At 38.6% G+C, this 12,721-nt stretch overlaps 1 protein-coding gene across 1 annotated transcript in view; it reads left to right on the top strand.

Annotated features, from left to right (window-relative positions):
• Nucleotides 1-9,113: 9,113 nt before the first annotated feature.
• zdhhc13 (zDHHC palmitoyltransferase 13) overlaps nucleotides 9,114-12,721 on the top strand; it is a 14,111-nt gene continuing 10,503 nt past the window's right edge. Inside the window, exons 1-2 of the mRNA XM_010790621.1 lie at nucleotides 9,114-9,198; nucleotides 10,891-11,096. Coding sequence (XP_010788923.1) covers nucleotides 9,175-9,198; nucleotides 10,891-11,096 — 230 coding nt within the window. The 5' untranslated portion in view covers nucleotides 9,114-9,174. The remainder of the gene's footprint in view (nucleotides 9,199-10,890; nucleotides 11,097-12,721) is intronic.

Here is a 12,721-nt window from a genome sequence, read left to right as displayed (position 1 = left end):
TTTGCATTTGAAAACCGTCTTAGGGTGAAGCAGTATATGTGTATTTTTGTTAAATCTATCCACCTTGAGGAAAATCAGTCCAATCACTTACATGTTTGGAATAAATTGCACGTTAAGATATGCAAGATTCCTCTCAGGACTTGCAATCAACTCTCTAAGTTACTTTCATAATCACAGCAGAAATTACCGGTCCGAAATTCAAATCTATTGTTATTTGGCAGGGAAGCTAAAAGGCCAGCAAAATATCCTGAACATTTTAGATTTTTGTAACGGTTCAAAGCCGTCTCATTAGTGGGGCAGAAAGTTAGTAAGTTCTAGACAAGTTCACAAATATTTTGTGTTTTCTTTTGTTTGTTTTATCTCCAGATTTTTCACAGATGGCTTAAATATCAGCAAATATCTTTTTGGAATGCACTTTTTTTGTTTTGGGAAAGCTGCAAAAGTCGTTCGTGAAGAAAACAGTCTCTCCACCGGGTCTTTTTAGCAGCTGTTGTGATTATATCACATGATCTTCCTCGGCAGATGGGAGTTTGCTCCTTCCAATATGAAAAAGAAATAAAAATATCTACAATTCCCATGCCAATACCAAATGACGAAAATGTAACTTAGTGATTTGGTTTGTATTAATTTCTTTCAGAAGTCAATCATTACTTTTTAGTCTTAGTTAAAACGATCTTTAGTATTTTACATCAGTCCGTTTTCAAATTGAGGATCAACAGCCTGTTAAACTGGATATCTTCATGCACTTTTCTTTTCATTTGTTCAATCATATTAACCTCTGCCCATATCCTGGTTATGTATTGGAGTTAAGTGCCCAATCCTTTGTCTAAATGCGGCCTCCAGCCTCTATTGAACGCCACTCCCTGACCCATCCTATCTCATCGCACCGTGGTATAATGTAGCTGCTTGACTCTGTCCCTGAACTCAGAGAGCGAAGCAGCAAAACAAAGCTCTCGCATACCCTGAACTTTGACCGACACCCTGAATTTCCTGAGTCTTTCACCCGGTGTCAGGCTTTAGTGTCTAAATTTTTCTGCCTTCATTCATCGACTGTAGCCTTGTAAATACTCCAGTGCGCGCAGACATAACTGCCCATATTCACACTGATTTACTTGTGCGTGTGTCTGTAACTGTCTTTTGAAACAGACTCAACTCAAACGCTCCCTCCAGCTCTCTATCAAAGGACCGTTCATGGTGCTGTCGAGGTCAAGCAGGCTTTAAGATTGTGACCCTCGCTCTTATAGTCGGCGGTGTTCAGGGCCGACCTTTGACCCTGAATTCCAGTGGTCCCTCTCGGGTTCAAATGCAGACCGTGACCCAGACATTGACCTCCTGGAGGGGGGAGTGATAGCGGGAGAGAGGAACAAACTACAGTAACTACTGCTTCTGGGTATGACATATTACTCTGATTATTAACGCATGTGAAGATTGTGTCCTAATTCTGTGTTCGAGATGTGATAAATATTTTGTTTGTCAGCGATCTTTAGCCAGAAAATAGAGATTTGTGCAGTATGAACTTACTTCCTCAGCAAAACCAGTGTTTCTCTCAGTGGCTGACCTTTAAAGTATCCACCCCCCCCCCCTTCATCCTTTAAAATGGCAAGACACTAATCATCAGTATATTCTGTTCAATCCCAGGAGTTGGTCAGTCATGAAATTATGTGATCTATTTTATTTGATGAACTAATTTATTTCCGTCATACCTTTCTTAATTTCTCTTCCTTATGTTGACAGCCAAAAGTGTTATTTTAGCAGCAATTGTGAAGTGGATTATCCTTTTGAGGGTCAAGGTTTTAAGCTTTTTAAATCTTTCACTATCTCATGCTTTTAAACAACAGAATAACTGGCCCACATTAAGACTTGTTCTTCCTTTGTTCCATGAAGCAAACAGCATTCCAACAGACAGAGATGCAATGCTCAGTCCCACCGGCCACCACACACTTTATTACAATAATTAACTTCCATCGTTCGGGGTCTTCTCACTTTCATATCTGTGAGGATCTCTGGAGAGTCTAAGCAAAGCTCTGCGGGAACACCCAGCAGGTTGCTCAGCATATTAATGGTTTATTTATTCTCATTACGATAAAACTGTTGTGTTCGGGATGAGATATGTTCTTATGTAAAGCTGATCCTTCCTCCAAAGGGAAACAACACAGAGGTTTGTCTTCTTAAACCGGGATTAATCAGTATTTTTATATTAAAAGTGAATCTAATCACTGTGTGTTATATAGAAGGCGTCACTCGGGACAAACTCATAGAGAATTATCTCTCCACCCACTCACATTTCAGTCATTTTATTACACTTTCATTTCCAGCAGCAAGCAGCTGTTTTCAAATTAAAAAGTGAAACTCTGATTAACGCACTGTTCATCATCTGCACATCGTTTAATAAAATGTTAGCCATAACAGCTTAGACATTCTGTTTTCTAACTCAAGTGTGAAAAAGTGTTCCAATCCTTGACTCAAAGCTTGATTTTTGCTTGTTTAACTTGTGTATCGTTTTGTGAATCTACCTATCTTAAATAGAATTTAGTATTTCATATTTGTAAGGTTACCAGTGTGAGTTGGTAGTGGTCCTGCTATTAGGACCCCTATATATGCACCTGTTAGTAATCTGATCATTGATGCAGACTCAACTATGAAACTGAAGAATGCTGACATCTTGATTTTCTCCCTTGTCCAGAATTGTTTAATTTAAAATTGAATTATTATTGTTTTGAATAGCAAACCCTTTTTTGTACTTGCTGCACAGACAAAGCCCCCAATATAAATATCTGCAGCTTTAAGACAATTACATGTAAAAAAAATTAGTTTAGTCATATATGTGTTGATCTTTCCCTAACTCCAGGAAGCCTGTTAATGTGAACATATATCCTAAAGTGCAACTCTAAAATGTGAGTTTAGCTTAAAAGCTTAGTTGTGTTCATTAATTGTCTTAAACGGTTTCAAAAGGCTTAATCAAAGCTTGCCAAAAACAATACAAATACCCCAAATTGGAGGAATAAAAGCATTATTGCATTCCAAAAAGGCTTTAATGGGAGCAAAGTCCGCTCATACAGCTCCGCTCTGCTCTATCAGCTGTGAAACACACATCCTCTACATGTTTTCGTTGGACGGCCCTGCTTCCTGAATCACTCTGTTTTCAATGACCTCAGTGTCTACTCGCTGAAGAGTCGGCCCTCGATAAGGGTTGTCTATGTGTTGAGGTGCAAATATGCAATCCTTTTTCCTTTCATAAAAATACTGTTATTCATTTTAATTTTGCTTCTACTCTTACATCTCGCATGCAAACGGTAGTAATCTTGACCCTTAGTCCTCTTCGCTGTTATGACTCCCTCCTGACAGCTCAATTACTTCTGCTTGGCACATGCACTCAATATACTCTCTGGTCCCTTTTTCATGTGTTTTAGTTGAAATTAAATAAAAACAAATTACCTTTCTTGACCTTAAAAAACCTTCAAAACGAATTGTGTTTGGAAAAAAATCTTTGAATAATCAGAGTGGAACCATCAAAAAGGAACATTTTGTAAGTGTCAAAATCTGACTCATTCCTTCAAAAGGAAACAATTCAATTAACACTTGGCAGATGATCTATTACATTTTTGGAATCGGAGTGTACTGTAATTAAAAATTGAGTACTTATTTTATCAGGGAAAGTCTCCGAAGACTTTAAGGAAAAGGTGAAAAGATACGTTTTAATTAAGTAAGAAATCGTGCACAAACAAACAGCACATAACAAGTGTGTGTGTGTGTGTGTGTGTGTGTGTGTGTGTGTGTGTGTGTGTGTGTGTGTGTGTGTGTGTGTGTGTGTGTGTGTGTGTGTGTGTGTGTGTGTGTGTGTGTGTGTGTGTGTGTGTGTGTGTGTGTGTGTAAGAGAGAGATGGTAGAATTAATTATTTATAATATAGATTTTTGTACAAGTATCTGATCTACACCAATAACAATACTAAGGATTATTTACTCCACGACTTTTTCAAATATGTATTTGTATATATTTGTTGAGTGGATTGTGAAAATATATGTGAGTGTTGCATATGAATTTCATGAATAAATTAATTTAAGTTTTTTCATTGAGTGTTCATTTAACCAGGGTAGAATACATCTCTCGTGGATATGTTTCTACTGTGTTTTTCCATGTTTTACTTCAAAGCTTACCACTGTTTTAGTAGGTTTATGTTTAACCCTCAGGTAGATGTTTTAGCAACAATAACATATTTTTGAGGGCACTCTGAATCAGATTTGTTGTTCACTGAGATATATTATCCATGTCAAGCTTTTCTTAAGATTTTGTTTGTTACTATAATAACTTAATAAAGTTATATATGATCCATCTGTGAGGAGATAGTCCAAAATGTTTGTGCATTGACAAAACGACAGATGGTTCTTCTGATCACAGATTGAACAATGGCGCCATCTCCAGCTTTTCACCAGGAAGTGCAACACCTCACTTAATTTGATTTAGTTTATTTGGGAAGTAAGCTGTATGATACCCACTTTGTTTCGTTTTTTCAATTGTATATTGTCAATATAAATAATATCACACTTTATAATATTTTTTTCAAACATGGTGTTTCAATTATTGTAAAACAACACAATATTGGGCTTAGGTTTACCTGTCAGTTCAGTTGAAGCCCCAAATATTTCAGATTGATAAAGGGAAATCAAGTTTTAAAATGATTGTGCTGTTGAAATTGAGCACATTTTTTTGTTTGGTCTCATCACTTACCATTTGAAGTCAGACACTATGGATCAAACAATTGTCACGAAGAGTACATTTCCTTTTTTGTGACCAACTCTTTATTGTTTTCTTTCTTTTCTTTGTTTTGCCCTCACAGAGGGACTTATATACACGGATACAAATTATATAGACAATAATGCAAAAAGAAAAGACAAAGAAAAAATATAGGGAATCCCTTTCCCATGCCACCCCGTCCCTCCCCCTTCCCACCCATCTTGCCATTTCACAGAAAATCCTACCTGATGTTTGTTAGCAATCGTCTGAGTTCATCTATCTATTATATTATATATATTATTTATGTTATTGCAAAACAATTNTATCTCCTTAACATCGCGTAACCACAATCACCAATTGATACTGTATAAAATGATACACAGATATTACCTTTCAACCAGAAAATGCTGTCAATTAAGGATGATTCCAAGCCCCATATGCCTTCTCTGTAACCAAAAGACTATTGGCACATATGTACACATGGTTTATGAATGTAATAATAATAATAGCTTGGATTTATATAGCGCCTTTCAAGGGACCCAAGGTTGCTTTACAAGTAATAGGGCAAAAAACAAACGTAACAAAACAAAAAGTCAGACAGGCAAAACCACAGATCGATTTAGGGGCCGAAAGCCTTGACAAACAGATGGGACTTGAGGGCCCTTTTGAAGGCGTCGAGTGTGGGGATGTTGCGAATCTCCTCAGGGAGAGCGTTCCAGAGGGTGGGGGCTGCCACACTGAAGGCTCTCTCCCCGAAGGTTCGCAGTTTGGTGCGGGGGGTGGTAAGCAGGCCAGAGTCTGAGGACCGCAGGTTCCGGGGTGGGGCATGTGGGTGAAGGATGTCCGATAGGTACTGGTGGGCATGGGCATGGAGGGACTTGTAGGTGAGGAGGAGGACTTTGTAGGATATGCGGGACTTGACCGGCAACCAGTGCAGGTGGATGAGGGTGGGAGTGATGTGCTGCCACGGCTTTGTGTGTGTGAGTACCCTAGCAGCACAGTTTTGGACATACTGGAGCCTGTCCAGGGTTTTGTTGGGAANTGGTTTATAAATGTACTGCAGTAAGAACGTTCTGGAAACAGGTTATTGACACAATATTTGGGAGACAGGGTATGTGAACTCCAATAATCTCAGATACAATGTCAATAACCTGTTTCCAGAACGTTCTTACTGCAGTACATTTATAAACCATGTGTACATATGTGCCAATAGTCTTTTGGTTACAGAGAAGCCATATGGGGCTTGGAATCATCCTTAATTGACAGCATTTTCTGGTTGACAGGTAATATCTGTGTATCATTTTATACTGTATCAATTCTCTTCCAATTAATAGTCTGCGTATAATTTTTTAGATCTGCGTTCCATACTGCAGAGATGCCAATATATCCGCTTAATTTATCTTGCAGTTTTTTATATATATATTAAGTAGTGCCGCTCACACTGTTTGGACTTAATATGACCTTAACTAATTGATTTGTTGGCAGAGGTTGATTCCAAGGAACTCCATATGTGCGCATGGCAGTACGTAGTTGCAAATAGAAAAAGAAAGAAGAGCCAGGCACATTATACGTGTCTTTCAATTCTTGGAAGGACATCAAGCCGTTGTCGTTGGTTATGTCAGAAAGATAATGTATTCCTCGAGTTTGCCATTGTGGGAATTGGATTGCTTTTTTCCCAATACGTAGTAACAGGTTATGAAAAATGGGTATGTTACTATGCCAATCTACAGACCAATTGCACAATTTCTCCACATGTTTCCACACTTTTACGGCTTGCCCAATAATTGGTCCAAATATTTGCATACAGTCATATGGCGACATGGCAGAAAATAAGACATCACCAAGTTTAAAGGGATAGACTATACTTCTTTCAATTTTAATCCAAGGTACAGTACATTGGTGCTTTCATCAATCCAGTTTTTCAAGGCTTGAAGCGTGAAGGAATAATAATAGAGCTCGAGATTGGGAACATTAAGGCCTCGACTGTTTTTGTCATATTGTAGAACTTTGTATCTGATTCTTGGGTATTGGTTTTTCCAAATATATTTTGAAATCCTATTCTGAAGTTTACCCCAAAAACCGTCTGGTGGAGATAAAGGTAACATACTAGCGAAGAAATTGGCTCTTGGTAGAATATTCATCTTTATGATTTAAATTCGTCCTGCTAAAGAAATTGTTATATGAATCCACTTTGTTAGGTCATCTTTAATTGTTGTGTACATTCTTTTTTCGTTCTTTGCTACTATTGTGTCTAATGAGGCATATATATCGATTCCCAAATACTTAAAGTGTTGGACGATCTGCAATTCTGTATTTACGTTTAGTTCAACCTTGGCACTATTGAGGGGTAAAAGACATGATTTATTCAAATTGATCTTGTAACCAGGTATTGAACTAAATTGGGTAAAGATATTTAACAGCTTAGGAAGCATAGTTGGTACCTCGTCCAACTACAGTAGATCATCCGCACATAACGAAATGTTGTGGTCTGTCTCTTTTACAACTTTCTGTTTTACTTCTTTGGATAGTCTTATTTTCTGTGAAACAGAAGTGCGGAGACAGGACAACCTTGCCGTGTGCCATGTAGAATTGGAAATCTAGGTGACCACTGATTGCCTGTCAGAACCATAGCACTTGGATTATTATATAGGATCTTCAACATAATCATAAATGTTGCCCCAAAACCCATTCTTTGCATTGTATGCCACAAAAATGGCCATTCTAGCCTGTCAAAAGCTTTTTCAGCATCAACTGATAATACGGGGCAAAGCAATGTTATGTCTGCTGCAAAATGAATAACATGCAGTAGTCTCCTGATATTATCTGATGAGAATCGGTTTTTCATAAAGCCTGTACGAAGAGTAGGCTACATTTAATAAATAAACACACAGCAATTGTCCGCTTGTAAGATGAATCTGTATTAAGTACACTGGAAGAGACAGCCTTGCTGTAGCACTAAATTATTAACATGTAAGAAAGAAAAGAAAATGGGCCTGAACCTCAGTTGCTTGCTGACAATGTCAATATAAACTAAACCAAACCAAAGTGTCTTCTTGACGTCGATTTTACACAAGGACTCTGATTTTGAATCAAAGAACAACCATTTTTTATTTGGCCAGTGATTACATTTCAGCATAAGTATATTACTAATGTGTGTGTTTATTTGACATCACTAGACTGGTTTACTTTATTTTTTCCATTTTCGATACTGAAAACAAATATTGTTTTCAAATATTTCATCCATCTTTGTTTTCCTGCTCAGGTTAGCATGCCTCAGAGTCAAAGTAAAGACCTCAGCCTAATGTTGAATCTGCTCCATACAATCAAAACACTGAATGTGTGAAATGTGAGCGTTTAGTTACAACTATAATGTCTAAACAGAAACTGCGACGGAGTTTGACTTGTGATACAACAGCATAAGACATGTATTTAAAGAAAGCCATTATAATAATAATAATAATTTCACTGCTGAATAATGCAGACAGCAGCAGGAAAGGCCCGTAGGCAGCAATTAAACAATATACCAATCAAAGTGCTTGTGGCATTTCCAGGAAGAAGGAAAGGGTGAAGAAAAATGCATCAAGGCAATGCAACCAATGCAACTGATAAGAAAGGCTTCCGGTTTAACGTCCTCGCCTTCAAAATAAGATTAAACGTTTAGAAATCAGAACTTAATAATTTAACTGAATTAAATTTAGTAGTTAAAGTTATGCACTGTCAAAGCAAACTGTCCGTTGACAGGATGCCAGCATTGAAGTATGTCATATTTAAAATATATATTTCCACGTCTACAATGAGACAGTTGTTGTGTCAGTTTTGATTGTTAAATCTTCCTGAATTATTTTTGTTTTATCAAATGAGGACATGAAGAAAGAATCAAGGCGTTTCATCAGGACATTTTTGCCTGAGGCCCCCATAGCAGTTTAATATGTTCATGTCTGCAGACTCTGCACAAGATAGAATAAGCCTTTATCGATCCAGGAGGGAATTATGTTAATAAATGATAGAAATATGAAAAGAAAGAAAGTAAACAATTTTTTTAATAAGATTGGAAGTAAACATCAAAAACTATTCAGAAGCAATTAAATACAAAAATAATGCTGTTGCAGCATTCCCAGGTCAACACTTCTTCTGTCAATAGAGAAAGCCGCTCAATTGCCAATATCACATCTGCATGCAGCGTTGAGAGGGTTTCAGTCTTTATAAACTCAGCAAGAAGAACAATCATCAAACAACTATCTCCCACGTTAGGCTACATACTTATTTAATATGTATAAAAGTTTTAACACATATTGGATCAGTCAGTTCATTAGGCAGGCACCTCCATGTCTTCTTTAACTGTGTCATTGCGACTCTTGTTTTGAAAATCAAAGAGCGGAAGTTGCACGTTGATCGCGGTCAGTCCAGCAGCAGGAACTTTCTCTACGTTCCTTCATAACAACATGGACTGGAATGAGGGCGATAATGTGAGTCGGTTTATGTTTCTTTCGTTATTTCTGATGCTTGTATTGTTTCTGTTTTACCTGGTGGAGAACAACCTAACGTAGTGTACCCTAAACACATCACTAGTATCGGGTTGTTAGCATTTCCTAGCTAGCTTTTTGTAATTCTTCCTGGTCGGTAAGTTGCTGTGACGCGGACTAACCTGTCCTCAGTGATACTCATCGGCTCAAAGGAAGCTGCTGTCAGTCTGCTAGCTTCTGTGGCCGTAGTTAGCATGCTGCTAGTTACCTGGCGGTTAACAGCAGCTAGCTAGCTAATCTCTCCTACACTCCAAATATCACATTATGCTTGCTTTCTTCGAGTAAAGGCATCCACTTCAGGGAATGTGTGTTTAATTTCTCTGGATGTCATGATGATGCATTGACAGCCAAGGCGTGTTTTTAACAAATTATCTGCTAGTTACCTTTCTGTTCTTCTCCTATTGTTACGAAACAGTAATCCTCTCTCACAGTTTAATTCTGGGCTGTTTCTGACGGTCGCTAGCTGCTGTTGTTCATCCAAATCCACTTGTGTTTATACTATTACAGCTAGATAGAGGTTAGCCTAGGGTTGCATATCGTTGACTTTTTTACGATATCGATACCACTGAATGATACCGATACTCAACCGATACATATCGTGATACTTTCATGTTGCATAAGGGAAACATTGTATCATCCTGCAATTACTCCCATGAAGCGCTTTATGATGTATTTAACATGTGAAATTAATATTAAATTCAATTGTGGGACATGGACCTCTTAGTACTGAACAAATGAAGAAAAACACGTTATCTATGAAGAAAACAGATTCTGCAATATCATTTATAACAACCATCAGGTGTAAATAGTACATCTTGTCCATGCAGAAATACAATAGCACCAGTATAATCAATATTCGACCTGAAATTCGACTGACCAGAGAACACCTAAAGGATCATGATATATCGGCATTGCACATAAAACAAATAGCATCATTAAAATCAACATTTGCCTGATGAAAGAAAACAAATCCCATCACAGTTCAGTTTTGTGCATTCATCTTCAAGAAGATGAGCATATCTGCTCTCTGGATCCAAACGGGCCCTTTCACAGCGTAGCATATCACCTGCTGAACTGAACACTCTCTTGCTTGGCATGCTGCTTCCCTGAACACAAAGGTACTTGGTTGCCATACGAGACAGCATTGGTTGGAGGTTGGATGTGTTGCCACCTTTCCCAGAAATAAACTTCTTGCAGTGGTTACAGACCCCAACATTCAGACTGGCAGTCATATGCAGCCACACTTTAGATTTTCTAAAGTGACTCGTTTGCGGAATTTCACTGCGAAATTGTCATCGTCATTTTGACGGTTTGGGCGCAAGTTTAAGGATATTACGCCTCACTTTTATAAAAAAGCCAGTAACAGTATTTCGGTAATACCGGGTACCGAATGATTCATCAGTTGTATTTAACATCCAATATGTGAAAACTACAACATGATCACTATTTTTACACAGGGACACCTTACAAATGCATCTTCAACCTTTGAGTAGTTGGGTGACCAGTGGGGGGGCCCCAGGAGTCTGATTGCGTAACTGGCTAAATCAATAACCCTTATTATAAATGTCAGTTTAAGATTGCCATGTAGACCACTTTGGACCTTATATGTGTGTTTTCTTTGTGTATGTGTTGCAGGATCACGGCAACATGCATGACAACTGTAACCACGGAAATACAGGTCATTCTCACAGTCATGGGCCCAGAGCGCCGCACCCCTTCATGACGCCTTTTCAAGGACAGTTCGCTAATAAAGCTGATCAGGCGATGGACATCAGCCAGCAGCCGAAGAGACGCTCACACATGGACGAAAGCGCCAGCTTGGACATAGTGAAAGCAACACAGTGAGTGGAGGGACATCTCTGTCAACTGGTGGACACTCATGAAGTGATGGAATGAATTCATGCAGTTTTCTTTGAAATAAGTTTGGCTGAATTGTCGCTTTATATCCAATTTTAGAACAAGACCAAATGCCAGATTTTCTATCAACCATCAATCAATCAATCAATGTTTATTTATATAGCCCAATATCACAAATGTTACCATTTGTCTCAGTGTGACTTCACAGTTTTGTACCAGATATCAGTATGACAATACGACAACTCTCATGTCCTTGAGACCTCACATCGTACAAGGAAAAACTTCCAGAGAAAACCCACAGTTTAAAGGCGATAAAATGGGAGAAACCTCCAGGGAGAGCAACAGAGGGAGGGATCCCTCTCCCAGGACGCACAGACGTGCAACTAGATGCCGTGTGTTTAATTGAAAAGATAATACATTTGCAACATAGGTTAGTCCAAATGTTTTGGAAATCATGTGTGTATAATAGGAAGATGAATCCACGAGGGGATATCCATCCAGACTTATGATCCAGGACCACAGCAACAGCACAGCCACCGACTCAAGATCAAGGACTCGGGCGACTCCATGACACGCAGGACCGGCAGGATTCATCATGCTCCCGCGATCCCGGCGTTATATAGAACACCAAAGAAAGAATTTGGGAAGCTGGGTTAATCGGAACATGGAGTACCACAGTATGACAGAGAGAGGGAGAAGTAAGATGCTCCCGGCGAACAAAACTAGCCCGTATATCAGTAAAACTAGGGGCTAGTCTACATCAGCCTAACTAAAGCTTTTCGAGGAAAAGAGGATATTATATCTCGTCACATTCGATTTACAACAAATCTATGTAGAACTTGAGTGCGTGCTCACGGTGATAATCCCGCACTTTCTTGCGATAGCTGTGAACTGCCTTCCACAATGATAGTGTGCAGCTTTAATAATACAAAGAGCTGTCTCTATAAGTACTTTTACACTTTATGTGTGAGTGCTAACCTATACAACCACTGACATCTTTGATACCGCATGCCCTAGTACAGGGGTCCAACCGCGGCGTCCCTTAAGCCCTCTGCTCTGGCTCCCCTGAGCTTAGACAAGAAAATAAGGGAAGGAAATAAAATAAAAGTATTTGGTAGGAACTATTTATTATTTGTGTTGCAAAATCAGAGTTGAAAATGTTACGTATCTTGTAATTGTGAGTGGTTCTCTGAATACTAGTGATCACTCTAAAGTGTATATTGAGCAAACATCAACTTGTAAGTATCATGTGTGTAGTACATATTAATATGCTATCCCAATCCTGTCGTACCCGGTACTTTCACGGCTCTTGCGCCTTTTCCATATGGTGTGTTGCAAGCATAAGCTCGCAAGTAACCAAGGGGACTCTTATCACTGGCAGAGCAAATCCAGCTATTTATTTATGGATCCATATTCTTAGACATTTACCGGCATCTTTTTCTGCTTTGAACCCTAGTAATTATTGACTGTTTACAATAATGAGAGGAACATATTTTTTAGGTGGCATAATAAGTTAAAAGCCTTTTTTTAACAACATGCCCACTGCTGCGCTGACATTTTCTTTGTTTTTTCGTTAGCAAAGGTTTCTGAGCTGGAGATTACTTCGGAG

Source organism: Notothenia coriiceps, unplaced genomic scaffold (assembly GCF_000735185.1).
Source record: "Notothenia coriiceps isolate Sejong01 unplaced genomic scaffold, NC01 NC01_scaffold00034472, whole genome shotgun sequence".
NCBI lineage: Eukaryota > Metazoa > Chordata > Actinopteri > Perciformes > Nototheniidae > Notothenia > Notothenia coriiceps.
Note: the sequence above shows the minus strand (reverse complement) of the source record. Positions and strands in the feature narration are given on the sequence as shown.